Source organism: Cuculus canorus, chromosome 2 (assembly GCF_017976375.1).
Source record: "Cuculus canorus isolate bCucCan1 chromosome 2, bCucCan1.pri, whole genome shotgun sequence".
In the NCBI taxonomy this organism is placed as follows: domain Eukaryota; kingdom Metazoa; phylum Chordata; class Aves; order Cuculiformes; family Cuculidae; genus Cuculus; species Cuculus canorus.
In genome coordinates, this window is record NC_071402.1 from 90,689,491 (window position 1) to 90,716,539 (window position 27,049).

The window sequence follows — 27,049 nt, forward strand, 5'->3', positions numbered from 1 at the left end:
TGTCCCTGCCCCTTATTTAAGGGTTATTTTTATCTCAGTCAGAGTGACAATCAGACCCTGCAAACAAAGACACTGACACAACCAAAAGAATGGTGCAGAGGCAGGAACTCCCTGAGGCAGCGCTGCCACAGGAAAAAAAGATGAAATTGTACCCTTCAATAAGGAAACAAGAGAGATGTGAGTTCAAAGAGCTCTCCAGGGCAAGCACACTGGCAATCCATCCAGCTCGAGCTTTGAGATTGTATTTAGTTGAGGGAAAGAAAGCAAAGCAGGAAGGCTGCGCTGGGGAAGTGCCACAAAAACGGAATGGATCCATCAGCATAACACTAAGGAAATAATTCTGTACTTTCTTAATTATGCTGTTGTGAAAATCCAGGAGTTGAGTTGAACAGAATTCATGATATCCACTAACCGTCCCCTTGAGTGACAGCTAGGGTTAGTTTTGCACCTTTTGATTCTGCTCCTTAATGCCTTTTCCCTGTTCTCAAACAACAATTTAACTCTTTCATCCCACAGGGACTTTGAGGCTGGTTAGTGCTTACAAACAGATTGAGGGAAAATAGGCAAGCAAATGGTAAGGGTCTGGTGTTATGAAGGCACACCAATATTGTACACCAGCCTGGTGGCGGTGTGTCCCTCAGGCTGCAAGAGGCCACTGGAGACTGATGTTGCCAAGTTCAGGCAGAGAGATTCCCCTTTGTCACCGTGGCAAGGAAACTCTGGGATTAAATCCCAGTTTGCCCTAGGAAGCCTGTGACAAACTGATGCCCCCCCCACTCCTTGCCCCTGTTCCTGAGCAGGTGAGAATAATTTCCACCAAGTGGCTATAACTGACAGAAGGAATAATAAAGAAACACAACATATTGCTGAAAAATGAAAAAAAATCTTTACTCTTTCACCAAATCAGTTTGATCCTGAAGCTGCCACAGCATAGCAGCAGAAATACTGCTGCACTGTGGAAATCTCAGCTAATCATTATAACTTTCAACAGGCAGCCCCTTGGTATCTTAAATATATGCCTAAAAAGAGATGGTTAAATATTAGTAATTATAACATTGCTTTTCTGGACCAGGCATATATCCACTTCATAAAATTTTAAAATTATGCTCCTTGTTTTTCTGAAGGAGACACCAGTAATGTGCTCCAGAGCCCACAGTCTCAGCCACAGTCTGGTGTCAATTAAATTCACTTGCTGTCCTGTTGGGAGTAGCCAGAGAAGTTCTAAATAGCTCACCTGACCATAACTCCAGCTTCTTAATTTTATGTCGCTGATGTTCCCATGGAAAACAATACCAACATCATTCAGGACATATTCTTCCCTTTCCTTCTCGTCATCCAGATATACAGCATCCTCTGTATCAGTTTTGCAAAAGTAAATGTTAACACAGCTACTTAAGGTTTCATAAAGGACAGATAAAAAATCTTAGCATATAATATTAATCTTTGATGAAAAGTATCCCTCTTCCATCAAACAAAACATTACTTCCTTCTACAGAGTACAAGAATAAGGAGGTAGTGACCCCAGTTAGGAATATGATACACAACTTAAAAGCAGGTAAGGTGTAAAAATTCTGACAACTCCTTCCTTTTTTTCTCAGGCTCTGTAAAGTATGATTACAATGTCACATCTTATCAAGAATTTTATGATTATTGTGTACCACTAATTTAATAGTTGGAACACTGTGACGCAATTCTGCATCCGTACAAACAAATCAAAGAATAATTTCAAACCTATTAATGTTAATGGAAAACAGCTCAAGTCAAGAGATCTAAAGAAAAATCTGTAGTGCATGGAGAAAAATTGGAATACTGTTTTTATAGTGAATTCACACAAGAATTCGATTGTTTTTTTGGTATGTAAGTTATTGACTGGAGTGTCCTTCCCCCATGTAGCTTGACTGACCAGCTAATATGATAAGAAATTCAAGTGTCCAACTGAAATTTTGAAGCAATTGGAAGAGATCTTTTCAAAACATACACTGAGGCTATCTAGATTGGTCTCATATTAAGAGTCAAGTGCATATGCATGGATCCCCACCTTTTAAACAAGGTCCACATATGTAAATAACACATTATTAACATACTTAAATAATGTGTTAATGACATGAAACTGTTCAGACTTTCATAGGTATATATGAAGCTGGTTGTGATTCTGTGATGCTAAAACAATTGAGGATTTCTTTCCTGTGCCAATGCTTGCATTTTAAGACTAAGAGGTACAGCTTACCAATTAATGGTAGAGGAATTAATTAATTTGAGGAAATCAGTAGTATGGTACCAGACAGGAAATTAGAGGGAAGCAATAACTTCTGATAGCTTGATACAGGCAAGTACAAAAGTACCACTCACTACTGCCATAATGGATTTCTTCAGCATCCTACTACAAATTACTAGAGGATCATTTCACTTTTAAAAGCGTATTGATTTGTTGTATTTTGTTGAAATGCAAATCAGATTTGTAATTCCTTGTAAATCTCGTCCTCAAAAGCTTGTTCATTTTCCCATAAAACTGCAGATAAGCTGGAGATAAACTAAAATCTGAGCCCTCTGAAAACATTAAAGGCAAAACTCATACTGGCTTCAGGTAGGTGAAAGCTTTTTCCATTCTAAACACCTGATCCACAGAAGGCGTACGGTGTGCAAGGAATGGTGGAGAAGCAGGTGTTAGGTGTAAGAAGCCTTTATTGCATTTGAGGAGATCAGCTCTTGCCATCACGCTTTTGAAAGGGTTGCAGTACAGGCTTTGCAGACTGTGTCTGAGTCCAAGCGAATGAAGAAGTGTGAGGGTTCAATGGGTTTTCTCTGTGGAGGGGAGGCTGGAGACCTGGTTTTGCATTTGGTGGGATGGTGGTATTCCCCTGGCTTCTAAGGGCTGTGTCATCAAGAATTTTATTTTCTTTATGGAGTAGTCTCTACCTGTGACCTACTCAACCTCCACCCGGCATGTAAAAGTGGAAGATCACAGGTTTATTATATTCAGAAGCTGGGTGAAACAGTGTTAAAACTTGACATTGAATCTAAAAGCTGTAGTCATTTATGCCAGAAGGAACTCTTATACTTATGAAACTGTATATTACATGACTTTTTCGAGGCCCAGCTCTAAACAAGTATTGCATAATACCCCACCAAAAATGCTGCAGGTACTACAGATCATGTAGGCTCTGTTTCACTAGGCTGGATATGTCTCATTTGCTGATTGAACAACTATATGCATTCACTCACCGATCTTTGGATTTTATTAAAGTACATCTCTACAAATGGCACAGAGAATGTATTTAAAAAAGGAAAACTTACACCTTCTTCCCTACAGTTACGCATTCAGTGGAGTGCTTGCATATGCCTCCTTGACAGCTGTTGTTTTCTTTCAGGGATTAAAAATATCAATATTGGTCTGGTTAGAATCAATTGAGATGCTTATGTTATTTTCAGACTGCATGATCTTTGCTAAATCAGATGAAAATTGATTAACTTCTCTGTCAATTATTTTAAAATATTTGTGTTTTTTATAAAATAAAAAAAAAGAGTATTTCATAGAGAAGCCAGATGCTTTGATTTTTGACAGCTTTCACTTCTCTTGAGACTGTTTAGAAGAAAATACGAGGCATTTGTGACTACTTTGATGCTAAGCGTGCTCTACATAGTACAACTCCTAATTATTTTGTCCAAGTGGATGCTCACATCTGACAAATGGAAGAATTTCATGTAAATGTGCTGAGTTTGTTTGTTCTTTTTCTCTACCAGGTTTTTTACTCACTTCTTTTATCCTGGGAAATTATGAAGACAGTAGCAATGCTACAAAGAAGCGAATTAGCCTCTACAGCTCTCTGTCTGAAGATGAATAAGGTGAAAATACAATTCATGTGAAGACAGTATTGCAGGCAAGGAATCCCACTGGATACTGACTCCTTGTAAAAGAGATAAGGAGTGCAGAGAAGCCCTTTCTATGTGGGAAAGTGATCAAGCATGAGAGGTTCCATTTCCAGCACAGAAGCTGGTGGGAGCTGGAAATGCTATTTCTTCATGCAGACAGTGACCACTGAGCACAGCAGCAACAGCAGATGGGTGGAGACAGAGGCATTGGGCTTGCCCTGAGCACACAGCCTCCCTTCAATGTACTCCTGTGTAAATCCAAGAATGCAAGGCTGGGCTTCGCTGGAAGCACAAAGTTCTCAGGGCTCTTGCTGGGAAAAAGACAGGAATGGAGCAAACAGAGAACTGCAAGAGACAAATACAGTTATCTACAGAACGCACTGCACCTAGGACCAAGCTTAGTATGCTTCCTTGCAACTGCTACTGCTTGCCTACACTAGTGTAGCTTTATAGGAATTTCACCCACATGGAATCTATGATACAAGAGATTAAACTTAAGATTTAGCTACAAATGCAAGAGAATATTATTGGGCCAGATTTGGATGACTGATAACATGTAAGAGGAGTCCAAAGTCAATCAAATGTTACTAAACCTCAAACTCTATTAGGACATTTCAGGTCCATAAGCTAAAGAAATGTGCAAGTCACTCAATAAAGTTGCAATATACTTAATTGCTTAAATATACTACACCTTGAAGAAGGCTTAGGTGATTGGAACACACCCCTTTGCCCACAGAGTCTGCAACTTACTCAAATATACTGTGCATCTCCTGTGAGTAAGCCACACAAGTCAATGAAAGATCTTTTCATAGTAAGCACTGAATGTTCACCAGCAGAAAGTTACCGGGGCTCAGCACCTGCTTGGAAAGAGCTCACAATATCCAGATCAAAGGAGCCCTTTTATGCTTTTATGTAGCCTAATACTGCTAAGCCTTAAGTTCAACTCCAAGAAGTTATCTTTCACTACTTGCCATTTGTATCTTCCGTTTCAGAACTGAAGAGGGCCCTGCATGCCCAAAAGCACATCTGCTTTTCCCAACTGTGCCAGATGGCTGAAGAAAGGATGCTGCCATTCCTCATAGGCTTTATCTTTCTTATTAAGTAATGCAGATTTCACACTGAGTACCCGAAATCTCAATCCACTAGCTTGCTGAATCCCTAGATGTTTGGGGCTGGTGTACATAATTTTGCAGGATCAGGCTCTACATCTGCATCTTTAAAATATTCTTGATGATCAGCCTTAAATACAGCTAAGAAGATTAAAACGTACAAAAGTGTTTGATGATTTTGGAAGCAAACTACACTGTAGTCTGACTGGTAAAGTATTCAAATTTGTTCTGAAACAGCAGAAAAAACCCTTACATCCCTATCTGGGAAGATATGTCAAATTTGAACTAGAGTGAGAAAAGGAGTAATAAAAAGGGCACAAATGCCTCTGTCTTAAAAGAAAAGCTCATACCAACATACTGATGTTTCTCCAAAATGATGAGTCGGAAAGCTTCACTAGACACTGACAGAGCCCATACTCTGCTCACTGCTATAACAATCCCCATTCATTCCTGGCATCAGCGTTGTCTCTTTTTAATGAGGCTTTTCACTCAGACTTGTCTGCTTAGCTATTAACTCAGCAAACAAATCTAAGAGATTTTCAAACTATTGTTTTCTCTGCACTTTAACTGCCTGAGTTTTTATACCCTTTTGTCATTCCACTGAATAATCTTTTCCAGCTAGGGAATAAATATGTGAAACAGTCCCTGGTTTTCTAACACAAGGAAGGGTGGAAAAGCAGATATAGGAGCCAATTAGCCCAAACTACCTAGGAGTAGAAGTCAGGGCAAGAAATGAGAATAAATCCAAATCCAAATGAAACATGCAGAAAGCAAAAACTATAATAGCCATCAAGGGCCCAGGACCTGAAGTTGTTGAGACACACCTGAACAAGCAAGCTGGAGACAAAGACATGGTCTTCTAGGGTTGACCCTAAGTTGCCTCCCCTGTGCATGGGGGCACACAACACATCTTTGGTGCCTGGAAACTCTCTACTTCTGCTTTCCTGAAGCAGATATTTTCCATTGGCCTTGCTGATGGCTGCCACTGGAGGCAACCGCTACACGTCTTGCTCCTTACGGGTTTGTCCATACACTGTGATTTTAAGCTTGATGGACTTTGACCCAATTCAGCTCAGGTGTGGGAGACAGACTGCAAAGGAGAGCAAACTGCCCATGTGCCATGAAGAGATTTGGACCAGTCAACACACAGAGCTGATGGTGAAGGAGGTGAGAAGGGATTGATTTTCCCTTTTCACTCCCTGGCTAGCATGTTGGACCAGCCTGTGTGGTCCCAGTCACACCACAGCAGGGCAGCCAAGGCCCTCTACATTGTTATTTTTCTCCACATTATGACTGCACACAGCACTAGCTGGATATATGCTAGTCATGGGGCAAGCTGAGGTAATTTAAGAAGCTTTTTCTTTGGGGCTTATCCCTTTCAAGGAGGTACTGAGCTACTGCATAGTCACCGCACTGGCTAACAAATTGGCTGTTACGACACTAATGGCTAAAGCCAAGGGATGCTCTGCTTGAGGTGGAGAATTGCACCTTCCTAGCTGGAGCTAGGACAGGCTGATGCCTTCACAAGCCTTAAGCAGCTTGGTCTGGTTACAGTGGGTCATAACTTTGGCAATGATTCCTTTCTTTCTGTTAAACAATCTCCTTCATCTCCTAGAATAAACTTAGTGTGCTGCTAAGAGATATCTCCCTCTATGCTGCTTTTAGAAGTATCTCATGGAGTCACAGGGCCTTGGGCCATGCCCTACCCTCCTGTTCCTGCTTAACTAACTCCAGTTTACTCAGCATTAACGTGTATCTTCCTAAATAATGCATAAGCTAATCATTGCTTATATTCCCTTGGACCACGGGCAAATAATGAATTCAGCACAAATCATTCGATGTAGTGACAGTAGTGCAGCTGAATAATGGACTCTATTAATAACACTAGGCTTACTCGTCGCTTGGTAAGATGGTCCTTGCTTTGTATGGGATTGTTTGATGCAAATACACTTGTAAAAACATCAAAAGATGAAGGAAGGATGGTGGGAGAATATTAAGGTTAGCTGGTGGCCTAAATATACAGCAATATGTATGCCAGACTTGGAGCCTTAAAAGTGTCAAAAGCTGAAGTAGAGCTACAGCCTGTCAGATGGTTGAGCCAGATATTTCAAGTACTCCTTGCCCTCTCCTTAAAGCCATACATGAAGTTCATTGAGTGAAATACAATTCTGTCAGCATAAGGGCTGATTTTACCTGGGATCCATGAAAAATTTTATAAAATTGTTCTTCATCTCACCGGATTATAAAAAAAGGCTCATTTGCGAAATATTCTGTTCCTCACAGAGAACAGGATTGTTGCTAATTAGTCGCCAGTAAAGGGGAAGTTATAAGGGCAAATGTCATGTAGTAGTGGAAAGGCACCACAGATCGGCTCCATCCAACCTCTGCAGGAGCAGCAGCTCCCATTGAATTCCCACAGGCTTTTGGCTGCAGATGTTCAATCATACATGTGGCAATCAGCAACGTAATTCAACAGAACATGGGGCTCTGCAATGTCCCACTCCACACCAAATCCTGGAAAAATACCATGCCTTGTCAGTTTAAGGGACACGCAGGCAGGCAGGAGGCTTATGCCAATGCCTGTTAAAGTCAGAGCAAATACTTGGGGTATATTCATCACAAGAAATGGAGCACCATCACACTGCCTGATCTGGTAAACACAGGCTTGGCCTCATAAAACTGCAGGGTGCAGCTACAGCACAGGCAGAGGTTGGCAGCATGGAGCCCCGTTCACACAAGGGCTATTCCTCAGCCCAAGAGACTTGCCTCTTGGCATAGTTACTGTAAGATCTCCAGACCCAAAATGGCGTATCTTCAACCTCCTGGGTACCAAGCTCCCCTTCCTGGACCAGCCCCTCTCAAAACCCAATGAGCCCAGCAAAAGTATGAACCATTGATTCTGGTACTTACGCTGGCACCAGGGATTGAACAGGATGTAAGTGTCGGTTGCTGGGTTTCTGCGTGTCCGGAGGATGCCAAAAGGAGTCCAGACAGCAACATACAGGCGAAACTTCCCAATGATGCAGTTGGCAGAGGACATGATCGACATGTGAATGGAATTGTTCTCCTTGCGGGTTATCTTGGCTCCCCACTCACCAGGTTTCAGCACATCACCTACTAGGATTGGGATGTAGGTGCCCTTGTTTTGCTGTGGGTAGCGACCTGGAGAGAGAAGAGCAGGTAACTCATGAAGACGTTCACCTTGTTTTGACAGTCTCTTCATAGTTTCTGTAAGTCCTCTATCCCTTTGTCTATTTTGAACAGAGGTGGCAAGTTTTAGTCAGTGGAAACCATCTATCTCCCTCATCCCTTCACGCAGTGCCTGGTCACTTGGCAGTACAGCCACATGAATACATGCAAAACCTCCTAGCAGGTAGCCTGTGCCAACAGTCTCACTCATCTCTACTCCAGCAAGTTTTAGTAACTCTGATTTGGACACCCCTAGGACTGTAGCCCATGCAGCAGGAGCAGGGATTGTCCCAGGCTTTCCTTGTTCACCACAGTTTTTCTTAGTGCAGCAAGCTGCATTACAGCTTGCTCCTGCTTTGGTGCTATCTACACTGTTGGTAAGCTTAGGTAAGAGCCCCTTCTCCAATTCAGATGCACCTATCATTCTTGTCATTAGCATGCAAGTGCCCACCACAGCATAGAGATTGGGTTTGGGGATCTTCAGCAGAACAGAACCTCATTCTTCTCACTGCACTACTGTGCTGGCAAGGAGAAAAAAAACACTCTTTCATGCCAGTCCACATTGATGAATGAAATACAGTCAGTCCAGCAGCAGATACTTAACACTCAGTTCCTCCTGAGTGTCCACTCCTCATGGATGGAGTAGGAACCAACTCTGGACACCCAGAATATAATGAGCACATCTGGGCTCGATAGCCAAACTTTCTTTGCAAGCAAAGGGTCCCAAAGCATGACACACCTTCAAAGTACAGCACACCTCAGAAGTATCATACATGATAATCTATCTTATAGTAAGACCAATCACATCCCAGAGAAGCCTATTTTACTCTTACAACTATAAAAAAGCATCTAGACAGATAGACTTCATGTAAACACGTACACTGCCAGGATTCAAAGTTGTGTGAGGATCCACCCTTTGAGCCTGATGTAGAGCCAAACTATATCTGGAAGGCAACCAGCAGCATAGACAGAAAAGACACTTGTGTGAAGGCTGAGTTCCTTATCTCATTCTCAAATCTATTCTTCATTTCATATTTTAGGATGAAATTCAGACTCATTCAAAAATAGGGTACAAAGCAATGATGGCATACAGAGAGACAGACTTCTCTATTTTTCATTCTTACTACTTAAGAGCTTCAAAATTATATTCACAAGCGCTTTGATTTTCCTGCTTGCTTATTTTTATACAACTGATACAGAGACAATCCCAGATCTGAACACTGCCGCATTCTGGGAAAGGACAACTCCAGCTTTGAATCGGAAGCTTGTGATCTGCCATGAAACTTGTGTTTCTAAGAAATCTAGGGCTACTGTGCTTCATCCAAGACATTATTCAGTGCACACGAACTACTGTTTTGCAGATGGTCTGTGCACATAAATAGACCTCTTTCCCCTGTTGGCTAGGGATGCTGTAACCCATAAAATCCATTCAGATCAGTGAGGGGTGCAACAGAAGGGAAAGACCTACAGAACAAATAAAAGGACTAAAATAAGAAACCAAAATCAATAGAAAATACTAGAAGATAAAGCACTGGACACTTCAAATACAAGCCATCAAAGGAAAGCCAGTGTAGAGAGAAGAGCCTATGGAGGTAACAGAGATGAGAATCTTGTGCCTGCTAACAATTGCGATCTAAGAGCTGAGCATATTCTTTTTCTTTGTAGTGCAACTGGGTATGACCCAGCTTGCCTCTGCAGTTGATAGTTTCCTTCTAGTTTTGACATAATTTTTGTTTTTGAAAAGCAGTCCACGCAAATAAAACAGCAGAACAAACCAAGTAATTGAACTGATATACTTGAAAACTGTTAAAACTTGCTACTTTTTAAAATATCTCCCATACCTCCTTCAGAAATGTGGGAAGGGGAGAGATTACTGTTTAAATGTGGTTAGGAACACCGTCATATTCACTAGAAGGTGCACATCTGTGTAAGAGACCTTTGGGGACAGAAGGAGCTGTGCTGTGACAGGGGCTTTGCACCATGTCTGTGTATGCCACACACACACAAGGAGGCTGCAGAATCACTCCCCAGTAAATTTGCACATAGGAAACAAGTAGGATCGCAAAGAGGTCATGGGGCATTTGCCTTATAATGTTATGGAGACCCCCCACATAGGCACCTATAGCAGGATCAGCAAAGTGCCAATCCTCTGATATTCTTACTTTTCTAAAGCCCCAACATGAAAAACCTGTTTGCCCTTTCAAATTGTTTTGTAGCTGCTGCTGAGGAGTATGCAAGGTCATTTCACCCTGGAGCCTGTACAAGTCCCATGCAGCTTCTCCCATGTAGTAAGATCACTGTGCTATCTTGCCCACCTGTGAGGAGAAGGTACTCTGGGGTGTTGCCTACATCCCTGCAGACCAAGCGGAATGCCAGAGAAGGGCTATCCTAGAAGTCAGGATAGTTTGCAGATGTTATAACAGTACACACAAAAGAACATTGTTTGCTTCTGACAGATGAGCAGGGATCGTTGCCTAACAGTTTTATAAATCCTGAACCCATGAGGAAGCTTGGGAAGATGGGCAGAGCCCTCAAAAGCACAGTGAGCAATTTCCAACATTTTTCTAGAAGGAAGGATAGGTTCTCTGATCTTCCGAAACAAAAAACCGAAAACAAATGTGAAAGTAAGGGAGTTGTTACTTCTGACAAGAGCATTTGGAGCTGAATTGTAATCACACATCTAGACACCTGGCAGCAGCAGCCACACTAGGTTTGTATCCACATATCTGTTGTCTTGATACTAAAGTGCTATAAAGCTGAATAACTCTCACATTACATGCTATGGTTGTTGGCAAAAGAATCCTTACATAGATTCAGTACTATGTTTATCAACATTGTAGGAATCTCAGGATGGTTTGGCCATTTGACTTTTATCTACATCTTGACTTTAATCTACATCTTGAACACACATTTCTGGCTGCAATGGAAAAATAGGGCTATCTTTGGATCTTTGGATCTTGGGATATCTGTAATGTCTGCTCTCTTTCAGGAAGAATAATGTGCAGTGGTGGTTCCATTGAGAACAGAGTCTCTAAGGAAGTAGATTCAATGTTATCCAAAGACTCATTACCAAATGCCTGTGATCACCTGGCTGAACACTCTTTGCAGGATCTCTGGTGCCAACCCAACCCACAGAGAGGCAGGAGGTTGTTTGGGTGCATGTCAGGACCAGGAGCCATGTAGAGAAGATAAACTGTTTTTATGATGACAGGAGGGTGCTTCTGCCAGCAGCATCAGCTGGCTCAGGATCCCTCTCACTCTGATTTGCTCCAGGAGCTGGCAGCCTGAACAACAGTCTGCAGCCAGTTCTTTGTGGTAGCTTCACTCCCCAGTATTCACGTGTGCTTTTGGTGTAGGAGGCCCTGGCCCTCACATGAGGACATTTTACAGCCAATTGGTCTGGGAAAGACAAAAGTTGTTGTATGACATCATGCTGTTGGATATCTCCATCTGTTCTCTATAACAGCACATAGAAATGGGAAAACCTAGCCTGAGAAATCAGAAAGCCTGGAGGTTCCTGCTCTGTTGCCACCAGGCACAACGTGAATTTTGTTATGGGCTCCTTTTGCAGTTTTGAAGTTATCAGGCACTGAATGGGGGCTGCTGACTGTCCTGCCTTCGGGGCAAGGGAGGACAGAAGAGTGACAGTGACTTTTCCTCATGGGCCTCCAAGTCTTTGCATTTCAAAGTGAAGTACTGATCTATAATACTGCCAGAAGACATAATTTTTACAGATACCTCCCTTGTACAGAAGGTTTAATGGCACAAATATATCTGCTTCCCCTGCTGCACAGCTCACAGGCCTGCAATACTTCTTATCCATTCTTATCCCACCTTGGTTTCTGTAGCTATCCAAGCTGGGCTCCTAAAGCTCCTGCTCACTTCAGTTGCAGCTGCGATCAGTACTACATCTCCTGGGATTTCCAGGCATCCAGGAAAGGAGAAGCAATATAGCAGCTGTTGCTTTTAAAGGAGCTCAGGTCTCCCTTAGTGCTGCACCACAAGGCTTTGAAAGTAAATAAATGTGATCGAAGGTCTACATGATGAAATGCACCATGACTGAAAGATGTGTGGATATAGGCATGTATAACATGCCCCCCCCGCTTTTACAGGGTCAGAATGTGGGTTTCTTAAGGCTTGCCAAAATCTATTTACACAACAGCAAAAGAGTGATCTATGTGAAACACAGAACTGTGGCCACACATACATTCACAGAGAGTTATTTTTAACATATGCCTCATCTCCTTAGCAAGTCAGGTCCAGAACCACCAGGCATGGAGGCAAGCTGTGTTTAATTTGGGTAGAACTGCCATTCCAGAGGGAGATCTACAGCAACAGAGAGAGGGAAAGAGATAAGTTCAGTTGGCAAAACACGAGCACTCTTCCTCCGGATATCCAGTTCTGTTGCTGATCTTTACCAGGGACCAGGGCTTGCTCAGATGATACTCTTCCTCCTTCTCTTCCTCCCCTGCCCAAACCCTGGAAGCTCCCACCTCCATCTAGCTTATTTTTTCCATTGAACATACACATTGCTGTATGCATGCACACATTAAACAGCTCCTAAACAGCCACTGCTGAGTTAGTACAGTGAGTGGAGGGGCTGGCAGATAGATATTCTTGGATAGGCCCTACAGAAATCAGTAGCTGTTTTACTTTTAACAGGGAGAGGGAAAATTTGGTAGCACAGAGATTAGAGATGTGAGCTTCAGAGGACATTTCCTCTCTGATGCAAGTGAGATATCACAGAAAAGAGGGAGGTGAGCAAAGGTATTTCTCATCAGTCTTATTAGGAACCCACCTTAGAAGACTGTTTTTTAAAGGAGTCAAGAAATCTGTCTCCCTTTGGGACATACATAACATACAGCGAGGTTAACAATTTTCCTGTTAGATTAAATCTTATACCTAGATACACTCTTCCATACAAAGGGTAAAGAATCTATTCCAGTGCCAACCCTGGAAGTATAATAATTGAGGCAGGTTGATATATGAATTGAAGCTGGAAGCTAGTGTACAGTAGTTGAGTAGCAGAGGAAAGTCTTTTTGTAGCAAGCAGCCTGAGGATGGGTGTTAGTATACTGCGAACATGCCTTATTAATCACTATGAATAATACAACACGTCAGAAAAGGAAAAACAGAAAAGGAAGAAAAAGAGAAAGAAGAAGAGAAAGATGGAGGAGGGGAGGGGCTTTTTTGCTTACGGCTCCAGTTAGTAATTCTTAACATCTGACCAGTCTCCCCCAGGAGTGGATGTTTCTAGTACTTTACAGTGGTAAAAGGAACATCAGAGTCATGCACCTTATCTATTAAAACTATTGAAAAATACAGCTAGATTTTGTGGGCCACTTGATACCGCTGCAGCGGTGCAAAGGGAGAATATGAGAAAGATTCCTTTTCATGAAATATTGACTTCATGGAGCACCTCCAGGGGCTTTCTCCTCTCTATTCCTCTGGGGCCTGGCTGGAAATTCCAGAGGGGATTAAAAAATACCCCGAGTTCAGAAAGTGGAGAGGTTTGGTTTTCGCTGACAGCTAGAAAACAGATACTTTCTCTGTCTGGATTCAATTTCTAGGAAATTGGTTCTACTGCTCATGAATTATTTTTTTCTCTCCTAAAATGGGTACCCATGTTCTGACCACCAGGTGTTTCTGTATCTTTGTTCAATTTTTGTAGTTCCCTGTTAAACAGGGATATAGCAATTTAATAAACTCCCAGCATTGGGTTATGTACCAACAGCAACAGAGTTTGCCCCCAACATGAGAGTTAGTTACTCTTTTACAGTGCCAAATGTCCTAAAAAAAATCAAGATCCAACTTTTTCCAATCAGTAAGTTTTCCGCAGAGGCAGAATGCAGCTCAACATCCCATCCAAGGTGCCAGAGGATACCTCATGTCCCAGCCACTCCATTAGCTGCCACCTGCCCTGCTCCAGAGCTGCTACAGGAGGACAGCTAACAGCATGGCTAACAACACCTCCTACTAAGACAGGTTTACTAACCTGATAAAAGGAATAAAGTCTCAAGCTTCCTGGAATAGCCCATGTCCCAACAATGCTGTGAAATTAAGGAAACGCTGTGGACACTCCAGGGCTGCATGGAGAGCTCCGTTGATTCTGGTGTGGGTGCCCTGAATGGTTATTTAGTTTTACTCAGATGTTCCTCTTACTAGAAGTGGGAATTTGGTGTGACCTAAATAAGCCCTGTGGATCAACTCTAACATATTTATGTTCTTAGCTCCTTTTATGTGTTTATAACTATTCTTCTGGAGAAGGCCTGGGAAGACTGTAGAAAAAGGAGCACTAAGTTTCTGTTCTCATCTCAGGCCAACAGCCAGTGACTTATAGAAGTTTAGGGAGTGTGGATGCATGGGTTTCCATGCATGCACACATGTGGAAAGGTGATAGTAGCCCGGAGGGCTGGGATTTATGATCATTTCAGAAGTATGCCAATGAATAAAACGTTTGTAATAATATCTAGGGCTAGACCAATATATATGAATTTATTAAGCCATTTGAGGAAAATACAAATAGACAACAATTTATGAGGATGTGGGGAAATATATCATGAGAGTAAAGATACATCATATAAACTCATCAACCACTCTGGGATTTACAGCCATGTACAGGAAACTACTACTAAAAGCAAAATTGAAGGCCATATAAACCCATCTAATCATATATCTGCTTTTCAGAGAAATCACTAGCAGTGCAGCAGCGACTGTGAAACTTTGCAGCTCTCATGCCAAGCTGGCTGCCCCAGGTGCAGGAACCATGCTTAGGCAAGTTGAGCCCCACACAGTGGAAAGCCAAGAGCAGTTCAAAGTATCCCCATCACTGGGAAGGCAGTAGTCAGGAGAGATCAAGATGGGATAAGGAATCATTGGCTCCTCTGGCTACCTGGAGCTCCAAGCAGGCTAAATTGTTCCCATTGTAAAAACTGCATTTACACTTCTGTTGTGGCTCTTTCATCTCAACCCCAGACCAATAAAATGAGTATTTCCCAAGGGGTGATGCTCACCATTCCTCTCATTAAAGCCAGGAAGTGGGCTGTGAGGAAGGAAATTTGTGGTGATGGAGCAGTGCCCAGAGCACAGGTACTGAGATAGGGCAGCATTACCGCACAAAAGCTAGAATGACATCCCATTACTCTTCATAAGTGTATTTTTTTCCATGTGTGGATTTTTTGGCACATTTATTGTTTTCCATACTTTGGCTTTCAGGTATGGTCCTTATTTAATGAAGTATTAAATGCAAAATTGAATTACAATAATTCACATGTTAGCACTTCAGTCAGTTTCACGAATTCTGACTCTATGGAAAACAGTCAGAGCAAAAAGGACTTTAGTCGTAAGGAACCATCTCAGAAGAGTATCAGTAAAAGTGAATTTCTAGAGATCAGGGTGAACTATTTCTATATTTATGTACATATATTCGTTTATACAATTTAGCCTATGAATTATAAACTCTGTGTGAGTGGCCTTTAAGTGGACTGTGGATTAAAAAATGTTACTGAATATTGTTCTGTGAGTGTTTCAGACCTAGTTTCACATTATACAAGAAGTATTTGTCCCAGGTACCCATGATTCATTATCAACTAGATATCAACCATCCCTACTTGCTTCATTAATCATCCTTTTAATGATGCAAAAGAAGCAAAAATAGGAGACAGAAAAAAAAAAAGAAAGAAGTAAAACTGAATTTTTGTGAATAAAGGAAATAGAATAGTTCTGCACAAAGAGAAGATCAAGTCATTACCATTGTCACATTTTTCAGGAGTAAAATTAGTCTTTAATGGATAAAAATTCTGTGATGGATTAATGTCAATGCTGGCAAATTTCCAGTGCTGGGAACTATGTATTTCTGAATAGCTTTATATGGTGCTTTTGCATAAACAGCCCTCACTGTAGGCACAGCCCTGCAAAAAGGGATGTTGAGTTTTCCTAGCTCCATCTGAATTCCTTGGAAAACAAGACCAGCCGTCCCTACTAGAATTATCTTTGTACCTTATAAGAATACGGCCTTGACACACTCAAAAGATTCTCTAGCTCATGGACAGCCTAGTTCACATTGCTTGGGGTAACTTTCTCAGTCTTTGAGATACTCAATACTTATCCCCAGGTCAAGATCCGGAGAAACGTGAACAAGTTGGACCTGCTTTGGTCAAGGACCTTCAGAGAGGTCACACCAATCTAGGTCATTCCACAGTTCTGCTGCACCATTTGAAATCCACCGTTCAGGCATGCAGTGAGCTCTTTAGTAATGTCATTTTTCAAGAACCTGCTGATATTGCTTTGTGTCTGTCACTTTGATCTCTCAAAGTCAGCACTTTCCTAAGAAGGATATGCCGTGTTTCAATGCAGAAAGCTTCTCTGAGCTCAAGCTGCCTCTGCTGTATGGCTGTTCCCTGAACCAGTCCCTAGGTGTAGTTTCTGCGTGACAGTAGTGAAGGGTAAGATTTGCCTCCCTTATCTTTGGTGATCTTGAAGTCAAAGCCTGGCCTAGGAGAAAGAGTTTAAGAAGGAAGGCAAAAAATCCCCTAGAGAGTTAATCCCATTTTAAGACAGCAGGGCTAAACTGCCACCTGGAGGTTCCTGCTTCCCTTCTTGGTAGGCAGAGGCAGCCTAGGCAAGAGTTTTTTGTCTGGGCTCTGGTTTTTAGGCAACTGGCATTATGAAAGGTGATTGTCACTCTTCAGGTAGAGAAACAGAAAAAAAATGGTTGTAAATGGCCATGTCTCCCTGTGACAAAAGTTTGAGAGCACAGCACTGAAACCTTGCACGCTCAGTGCCCTTTCCTAAGTAAAAGAAATCTCTTGCTCCCATTCAAGAGACCCAACTGCCCTGCGATGAGCAGGGAGTTCAACTGCATTAGGTTGCTCCAGGCCTTGTGCAACTTGACTTTGGATGTTTCCAGGGATGGGAACAGATTTCTAGGCAACCTGTTCCAATATTTCACCAGCCTCATCGTCAAAAAATTCTTCCTTATATCTAGTCTAAATATACCCTCTTTTAGTTTAAAAACATTACCTCTTGTCCTGTCACAGTCAGCCCTGCTAAGAAGTTTGCCCTGATCTTTCTTATAAGCTCCCTTTCAGTACCAAAAGGCCTCAATAAGGTCTCCCCAGACCCTTCTCCAGGATGAACAATCCCAACTCTCTTAGCCACTCTCCATAGGACAGATGTTCCACCCTTCTGTACTCTGGACTCTGGACCTTCTCCAAGAGTTCTATGCCTTTTCTGTGCTGAGGGTTCCAGAGCTGGATGCAGTACTCCAGGCTAGTTCTCACCATAGTGGAGCAGAGGGGCAGAATCACCTCCCTCAACCTGCTGGCCGCACAAGGTACAAAATACAGACAAAAATTCAAAGTACAAGCCATGGACAGATGTATTAGAAAAGAGCAAGAGAAAAATAAGTGATTATGTTCTTTCAAGTGGATTGTGCAACATCAAAAGAAGTGTTAAATTTCTTCTTCCAATATAGAATATCTCATTAAAATAAATGCAAACTGAACACAATACAATAAAAAACAAATGTTCCATTTTCTACTTCTTCTTGACACAGCTGTTTGTTTTAGACATATAAAGATTAAGGGAACAGTCTTGAATCTAATTAAATCCCCAAAGAACTAATGATATTTATGCATATTAAATTTTTAAAGGCACTTGTGGCTGTTCAGCCAATCATTCACTGGACTGTCATAACATGCCTTCTAACCCTAATTTAAATTAGAGGGAAGACACCCATGAAAAAAAATATGCAGACAGTAACCTTTTCACTGCACATATGTTCAAGAGATAAACGCCTGTCTAGGTTTAAAAGGCAACAAATCTAATAAATGGCCACATCATCATAATTCAACGGTGGAAAAAAATCAATGATACAAATTTTGGAACTGCATCTCTCAGGACAGTAAATTAAAACATCAATTCAAATCCACTTTAAAGAGTTTATAAAGTGAACATTGATGTCATAACACAGAAACTCCCAGATCACTGTAGACAAAACTGGGGCTTTCCCAGAGCTGTGATGTAGGGAACAGAGTAAAGTGGAGCCATCTTTGGAGCACAGCAGGAAGCTGCACTCTGTTGCTTGCTTTTCACCCTCTCTAACAAGGTTATGCCCTTCTCTAATCCTTTACCTTCAATAAGACAACAGGTATATTAGAACTCAAGTGCCTGATGAAGAGCCCTCAGTGAGAGGAAAAATGTTTTCTTGCTGTATTTGCAATAAATCAAGAAAGACTCTGATGTGGCACTAAGTCTCTGGTCCAAAGCTACAGTCTCCGAATCTTCTCCTTTTTACTGAGTTGGCTGTAAATACAGGCTGCTAAGTTGCAAGGCCTACTGTGCTTTCACCCTGTGTATTTTTCCCCCTTTGCCTACTCAACTTTTTGTTATCCCAGTTCTTACATAGTCATCTCTTCCACCTCAAACAACAGACTCCTACCTGCATCCCCTAAACACTTATAAAAGATGTTTCCCACTCCACCTACTGTTCAGCACTGTCTTACAACAGTAACCAGAGATAACTATGAAACCTCAATGAAGCACAGCTACTTGCTAAAGAGAAATCCCCAGATACTATTCCTTCTTCTCTCACAAGAAATTCTGCTGACTTTCTTGAGTAAGGATTCAGAGTAGAAAAGCACTTCCTTGCCTATGGTTGACCCTGATTTTATGGTTTATCAATTGAAACAGGAAAAGATTCAGATATTTAGAACTGCCATGGTCCTGCTTATGAAAGTCTTTTCAACCTTACTGCTGATATGACACAGCCTTTGCCAGGCACTTACCTATCAAATACTCCAGCCAGAATTGGTCTGTCTCTGGCTTGTAGGGTCGGTTGAAGTCAATCTGGATTTGGAAAGGCTGTCCCCGCCGCACTATCAGCTTGGGGTTATAGTACTTGTCAGTGTGATGCTGCTGCTTGTTAGTCTCATAGGGTTCCTTGAACATATGAATATCCACAACACGCAGGTAATCTGCAGAGACATATAAATGAACAGAGAGGGAAGGAGTCAGTATGTTGGAATGTCATTACTGATATCAACATCATTAGAGGCCCTGTCCTCCCCTTCCCCAGGTTACCTCATCAAGGAACACCGTGCAATGGAACATCCTGGATCTGCTTGGGGCTTACATATTCAGAATTGAGCATGGACACTTCTCTGTCCACTTGCTATTTTCACAGACACTGCAAGGCTTCTAGTGAATGGTGATAGCAATTGCAGGAAGAGTAGGATGCTACCGGTGGAAAGCTGAATATGCCCAAGGAGAGCTGGGCTCCATCTTCCTTGGACATCAGCTTTCTGCAAGTATGGGCCTTGCTGTCACAAGTTTATCAGTACAGTCAGTGAGTATTTGACAACTGTGGCCTACATGCAGCCCTCCATTTGTAAAATGCAAATTCACTGGAGCTTTGTGGTGATTAAATACATTAATGTTTGCGAAGCGCTAGTACTATCGAATGCTGAAGAGCCTGAGAGGCAGTTAGTGATCTTGCATTCAGATGAGAACTTTGATTGTCTATATTAAATAAGATTTTGGAGTATTGTATGTGTCTAGACTCAGCTTCTCAGTACACCTCCACTGCTATTACTGTCTTCTTAGGAAAACTAAATATAACATTACAGTATGTAATTACAGCATAGAGTTATAGGCAAACAGCAGTAGTATCTATAACATGCATGGACAAAGCTTCACTCCTTTCAAATTCAGGCTACATAAAACAGCCAACCACTGCTAGAAGTGAGTCTGCTCAGCCAATGCCCAGTGTGTAGTGGCAGTGGGATAGCCAAAGGCACTTGTGATCACCACAAGCCATGTGACTATACCTTAATAGGAATATTCACAATGGGAATCTTCTTACAGAACGAGTAATCACATGAAAATGAATGGGACATCATTCTTTCCCTTATATGCTTGGGCAGATAATCATGAAACCTCTGGCATGAAGGCCTTTGCTACTCACTACCAGTAGAGAGACAGAAGGGTCAATCTTGATTTGCAGTTCTCAGCTTGTCTTTCCAGGTGCGGACAGTTAGGAACTAGATAATTTCTACATTTTATACTGATGATGATAGAGCCAAACTCATGTCTGGCAAACAGAGGTGCACATTTACAGCAGCTAATGGAGCTGTGTGTACTCATGACAGTAACTAATTTGTCCTGATACTGAGTACACTGTGAGCAGGAAAGATGTTCTCATTGAATGAGTCTGGTATTCAAGTCACTGGAGGGCTAAACACTGCCCATTTCACAGAAGCTCAGACAGGAGCTTTGCACACTGTTTTGACTTGAAGGCAAGGAGCCACTGCATAGCAGCTAGCTCTGGACAAACAGCAGAACATCTCCTTCACAGATGTGTAGCCTCCAGGCTACAGCAGTGTGTGCATTAGCCCTGCCCTTCTGCTGGGATGTGTTCAAGACATCAGCAGAGCCCTGCAGGCAGCAACTCCCCTGGACACCAGCATGGTCCTTCTCCTGACGCAGCCAAGCCACTCAGCCTGGGCTCTGGGCAACAGCCGATTGGGAAATGAGGGCAGCAGCAGCAGGTCCTGCTTCTGCATTGTCACCAGCAGCTGCCTAGCCCTGCCTGGCGGGAAACATAAGGAAAGGAAACTGCTTGAGGACACATCAAGATGAGGATCCTGTCATGGAAAAGCCGTAGAGAACTGAACCCCAAACCATCTGCCTCCTGTTAGCCCTAATCTGCAGAAAGGCTGGAATACCCTGTTCAAACCAGAGGCAGGCCTGAAGCCTCATGGCAATGTTATTGTTATTCTCCACTTGACTTGCCAGGCTTCTGGAGTAGCTTCTGTAGATCCCCACTGGCTTTAGCATGGGATTGTTACAGAGATAGCATTTGTGAGAAACACTGGATGTATTTTGTTCAGAAATCATCCTCATGGCCCCTCTGTGAAGTGGGGCATGTCTTTCCTTCCTTTCCTTCCAAACTTACCAATGCTCACTCGTGGTAGTGCTGGTAAAGCCCACAGTTCAATTATGGGAGACGGGAATTTCCTGGGCCAGGGTAAAAGCAGGTGCAGGGGAGAGTCTTTCTCACTGCCTGTCCCAGCCTCTCCCGGGCTGAAAGCACTACATGTAAAAGCTACATATATTGGGGTTCTGAGAGGGGTGAAGCCATCAGTAAGTTTGGCTTAGTTTCTCCTTCCTTCCAAGGAGCCATAGAAACGGAGTTGAGGATTTGCTGTATTTTCATCTTGTGTTGTTAAATAAAAGGCAGCTGTCACCCTGCCCTTCATTTGTGTGCTAGCCCCTTCAAGGACCTGCAAAGCCAAGCCACCCTGGGGTGTCAGTTCAGTATTTGCTTCGTTTTATCTCAGGAATTTCCACGGCTCCTGTCAAACACAGCCATACACTTATGCAGAAAACACATTTCACTTTCACTCTAAGTGTTAAAATGTACCTTGAGCTTGCCAGATGAAGATAACCTGTGACTGAGCCTGTGTTAATTACAGCAATGGTAATTATGGAGGGCAAAACACGAGCAGGGTAATAGGATGTGCTAAATCCATCACCAGGTTGCTATCAAAAGGAAAGGTCCAGGCACTTGCACATGTCACTGCTCATCTGTTTGCAAGGGACAGGTTGTGACCAAGGACTCCTTTGAGTCAGGTCCATTTGACAGTTTGCCCATAGCCTGGCCTGCTGTATAGTGAAAGCAGGTTTGCCTCATGGGTGGCAGCAGCCTGATGCTTTCTTAACGTTGTTGCAGTGTTAAGCTTGCATGGAAATAAACGAGCACAAGCTTGAGCTGTTTTTCAAACGACAAGAATAGCCTTCAAACATCAGGCTTTTGTGGAGGATCAGAGAGAAACGGCTCTGAATTACAAACTGAATAGCATGGGTTTCTAAATAAGGTGCCCATCGCTCTCCCGACAGGGGAAGCACGATTCCCTGGCAAGTCGCTGAACTTTGCAAAGTAGGCTGCGTGGGGAGCTTGCAGACTGAGGGGCAGCAAGGCTGTGTCCTCCCCCCGCGCGACTGTAACCCACTCCTAACACATTGTGGTGAGATGGGCTGGCTGGGAAGAGCCAGAGGGAGGACACAGCACAGGCAGATTCACGGAGTCACAGACTTCTCGCTGAAGAAGCACTTGGGGGCTGCGCATTCTCCTCACTGAGCATCTCCTCCGGCAGCAGGCAGCCCTCTGGCTGGGCTGGGGAAGCATCCATCCCCGGCAGCCCCCGCCGCTCTTTCCGGCTGTGAATCAGCTGAGTAGAAGTGGGTGTCAGCAGAGAGCTAGTCAAGCACAGGGTTTTACCTCATCCTCGAGTAGTAGCTAAAATAGGTCAAATGAATCACACCCTAAAAATGCCTGTTTCTCTCTGTTGGCTGTCAAGAGAAATGAGGGTGAGTGGCTCAGCTACAGACACCTACACTGCACGGATCAAGGGCAGGATTCAGTTAAATTTAGGCATCTAAATGATGTATGTATTTAGGCATCTAAATGATGTATTTAGGCATCTAAATGAGCCTGGTACGTAACCTTTTATTACAGGCCGTCGGTGGCTGGTTGCTGCAGCCAGTGGAGCTGAAAGAAGGGTACAGATCACCTTGAAAGTGACACCCACTGCCTCTCTGGGCAGCCTGTGCTCTTGCCTCCGCTTACTGGCTTCCTCTGTGTTGACTAGGATCTGACACAGGTGAAGACACTGACATTTAGATGTTTATAGCAGGTGTTCAATCATACCCCAAAGGCTAGAAAACACCTCAGTTGTAACAGCAGGGTTAAAAGCATTTGCACATTTTTTTCAGCTTGTTATGGCAATGGAATGTGGGAACCACTACAAAAAACTCAGACAATCCAGAAGTGTAGAGGTGTTCCAGAGAAGGGAAAGAGGTGTCATAAGCACTTCTTTGCAAGGATGTGCTCGGGGCGCTAGAGCCCTGCTGTACTCTGCTGCTCCTGCTCTGCCTGCGGACACTCACTTTATCCCCAAAGCACAACACTGTGGATGCTTCAGGCAGGCTCAGCTCCTGAATGTAAATCCCAGTCTGAGCTACATTGGGCTATAAACCTTTAACGTGGTCTGACAGGTGACTGAAGAGTCCCACCCAAAAACTGTGTGTCCAGGGACCACACTTACATCAGCTGGTGTTACAGGCTTATATCACAACTAACTGTGCGCTGAAACAGGAATGCTGCTGCGGTCCCTTTCTTTCAGGTCAGCCTTGTTGTTGCTACAAGCGTTGCAGTGCTGAACAGCACAGCAGAGAACTGCACAGCAGAGCTGATCAAGCTGTACAAAAAAAGTTCTGTTGTTATGCATAAATTTATTTTTCAGCCATACCAGTCCCACAGCCAGGTTTATGCTATGGCCACACAAACTCTTGCGTTGGACAAGGGCTGTTTTTCTCTCCAGCAGCATCACTTAAACACGTTGGGTTCCTGCCTCAAGTCACTTGACCTGACATACCCGTTTCCACTGCATTTCTGAAAAGCAAGAGGCTCCCACCCACTAGCACCACACTCCATTTGGAGTCTGATATGAAGCACATCAAAAAGCGATAGGAATCTTTCTCCTGGTAGTGGTGGGCTTTAGCTACAGGCTGCATTCCTTCTAAGGTATCCCACACCCTTACATATCTTCAGTTTCTGTGAATGTGCTGGTTTTAAAATAATATCTAGTTAGGACCTGTACTGCATTACATTTGAAAATTTAAACACACATACTTGCCCAAGAGCTACAGGGCTGCTCAAAAAGGTTCAAGCAATTTTTCCACAGTCTTAACATGCCGATTTGTTTGCTCAGGCATTTTTTAAAATAAAGATTTTTTAAAGGAATGTTTGTGTGTTAAAATGGGGTGAGGGGATGGGACAAGACATGACCACACACATGTGGTTAAGGCAGGTGATTAGGATTACACAAATAATGGTTTGCAATAAAAATTTGAACTTGTCACTTAAAATCTCCTTCCCCATTTCCCAATGTATAAAATCTAGTAATCAGTGCTTGCTCACATTTATTAAGCACTCTTTCAACCCTGAATGAAAAGTCCCATATGAGCATTATTACATCTGGCTACCTAGTTGCCACATTCAACGAACTCTGCTATTCATTTCATATAGGCAAAAAAAAAAAATATCATTTGGTTGGTGCCACATTCAGGTGCCAATTCCGACTTATTTTAAGCCAAATCTTACCTATTTTTTTTTTCAAGTTGACTCCAAAGATTTGGCATCGAGAATGTGGTTTGATTTGCCCATCCCTTATATGATGTTGTTTCGTCTTCCCACATTCTTGCCTTTTTTCTTACCACTCCCACAGTTCAAGCTGAAAACTGGTCACTCAGCTTCTTCACTCTTCACTTTCCCTACCCATAGCCTGCAGTAACATTTCCATGCACATGGGTGTTTTTAGTAAGTTTTTGCATGAGTAGGCCTAAAAAGCTATCTGACATCAAAGCGTGTAAGGAGTTCTAGAAGAATGTAGGACACAAATTATAATACTAAGCAAGAAGTAGTTTGGTTTTAATTCACAGATCTAGGCAGATGTGAGTATGGAAGATGTAAAATTCTACTCATGGTTTAGCTGTACACTGTACCTTTTGGATTAAATCCTCTAGGTATCAGTCCAAAAGCCTCCATCTCAGGGACTTCATTTTCTTCCTCATTGGAGTTGTTTGATGGGAGGGCTCTTCTCCCGTTTAGAGGAGGCTTCTTCCCTTCATTGATGCTTGTTGTTTCAGACATCCTGTGTTAAAAATTTTGCAATACCATAAAAGAAAGAAAAAGTGGAAGGCAAAAGCAAACACGAGCCAGTATGGCACATATAGGATGGGAGAAACCAAAACCAGTGTGGGGTGCCAACGAGCCACACATTTTTAAACTCACATAAATAAAAACTGAGAGGCAGAAAGCATCGGTCTAATGATGGAGTACAGATCTCTAAGGATTCAAAGGCATTTTGTGTTTGTCAAAGCACATGAATAAGAGAAGAAGGGGAGGTGGGAAAAGGAAGCCTAACGCAGAAGTATTTGCCTAGGAGAAGCAAGGCATTAAAAACATTACAGGGTTTCAGGTAAAAGGACTCGGAAAATCATTCACTCATCCACTCTCCAAAACAGCATTATTGAACCCAAAACAGCAAATTATATTTCCAGAAAGTGCATCACACACTACCTCCTCCTGATAAAAATGACATTCTAAATTATACTGCAATCATCCCAAATACTACAGCCTATAACATTCTGTGGATGATTGCTGGATAATTTTATTTTTCTCCTGACGCACACAAACACCCAATGTCTACAGGGCTAGCTCCTGCACCCAGAAAATCCACTTTTGAGAAAGAGAGAGAGAAAGAGAGAAGGGGAGATTGGGGAAAAAAGAAAAAAAAAGACGAGGAGGGGGGAGAAGAAGAAAGCACTTATCCACTTATTTCTCTCCCACTAGCGACCTTAAGGGAAATCTCAGATGTAGGCTGATCAGAGACTTTTCTTTGAGGTAGTCAAAATTGCTTTCACATCTATTTCAGTGTAAGCATGTAGCAGTGAAAAAGCCATGTCACGCTTCTAAGAAAATATTCATGGCTGATAACATAACTTCTTCACAAAGCTCCTGAAAACAGCCATTCAAAATGTAGCAATTATTTACTAGCAGTAAACTCTTAAAATAAGTTTTTTTTAGTTAGCAAAGGTACCTTCTTTTCAGATAGCCTTTTTTTTCCCTCTTCCTTGCAGAATTTCTGAAGTGCAATAGAAGCCTGGAAAAAGTTGGGGGCTTTTAAGTAACCTCTGTATATCCTCCTCCTTCCTGTTGCAATAGGACAGTGCTGAAAGGGTTGCCAAGCCCTCCCCACACCACCTCTGAAGATCTGCCGCCACTGGTGGCACGTCTTTGCTTACTCCCTTCCTCTCCCTGCCTGTCTTGCCCCAACTCTGCACACCAGTAGCATTTCAGAGTGCTTGGGCTAAGGAAACATCTTGGGTACAGAAGTTTCAGTTCTCAGTGAGATTGAGTAGAGCTGCTCATGGTACAAGGGCATATGAAGTGGGAGACCGGAGATTTTCTGAGAAACACAATCCAAGAAGCTATGCTTAGCATGTTGCAAGTCTCAGGGTGCCTGCAATGCAACTTTATGTGCTGGTTTTCAGAACAGTCCCAAGCAGACACACTGATGCTTCCCCTGTCTGGTGTCTCATGGTAGTCCTTTCAGTGGACTATGGGGTACATAGATGTGGAGAGATCATCAGTGGCCCAGTGGAAAGGACTTTTTTATTGAGACTCTGCAGTTCAGGATGGTTAGGGTATTTTGCACTGAACAGTTATATTTGGGCCAAATGACTTTCAGCTCTTGCCCATGATAAAATGTACATTGTGTAACAACCAGAGTCTGGGGCACTAACTGGCAGAAACGTTTTAGTTCCATGCCATATTTGTTCAGTTCCACCAAGCTTGAAGATAACTGGGGCCTGTGTGACACCTTCTCTGTCAGACATAACTCCACAGACCAGAGAATCTACACAGACAAAAAGCAGCATACAGGGAAGAATTCAAGACCACTGTACTGACAGCTGCTGCTGTTTCGCAGCAGAGTCACCTACTGACATGCCTGGGCAGTGGAGAACTCCTCTTATACACATGGGACCAGCCATGATCACTTAATTGACTTGGCTGCAGGGTGGACAAAGGAACAGAAAACAAGGTGAAGAGGACTCCATACTCTTTCAGAGAGCTATGGCTTTCAACATCAGTGAAGCCTCAAACCTCTTCAGGCTAAGCACTATTGAAATCAAACCAGGAGGCAGAAGAGGGGACAATCAGGTCACATTTGTGTATTGTGAAGCAGCAGGTAAATAATCTGAAAGAAAGGATGCCCATCCTGGTTCCCTGGAGATTTCCCAATAGATACCACAGT

At 42.7% G+C, this 27,049-nt stretch overlaps 1 protein-coding gene across 3 annotated transcripts in view; it reads right to left on the reverse strand.

The window, feature by feature from the left end:
* Positions 1 to 25,985, reverse strand: part of F13A1 (coagulation factor XIII A chain) — a 75,996-nt gene extending 50,011 nt beyond the window's left edge. For 2 of the 3 annotated variants that reach the window (XM_054058637.1, XM_009564176.2), the window contains exons 1-5: positions 25,832 to 25,984; positions 24,735 to 24,883; positions 18,956 to 19,144; positions 7,890 to 8,141; positions 1,235 to 1,353 (exon numbers count right to left, since the gene is read on the reverse strand). In XM_054058637.1, coding sequence (XP_053914612.1) covers positions 1,235 to 1,353; positions 7,890 to 8,141; positions 18,956 to 19,144; positions 24,735 to 24,882 — 708 coding nt within the window. In that variant the 5' untranslated portion in view covers position 24,883; positions 25,832 to 25,984. Of the gene's footprint in view, positions 1 to 1,234; positions 1,354 to 7,889; positions 8,142 to 18,955; positions 19,145 to 24,734; positions 24,884 to 25,831 lie in introns of all 3 variants that reach the window. The other variant, XM_054058638.1, reaches the window with a different exon arrangement.
* Positions 25,986 to 27,049: the final 1,064 nt, after the last annotated feature.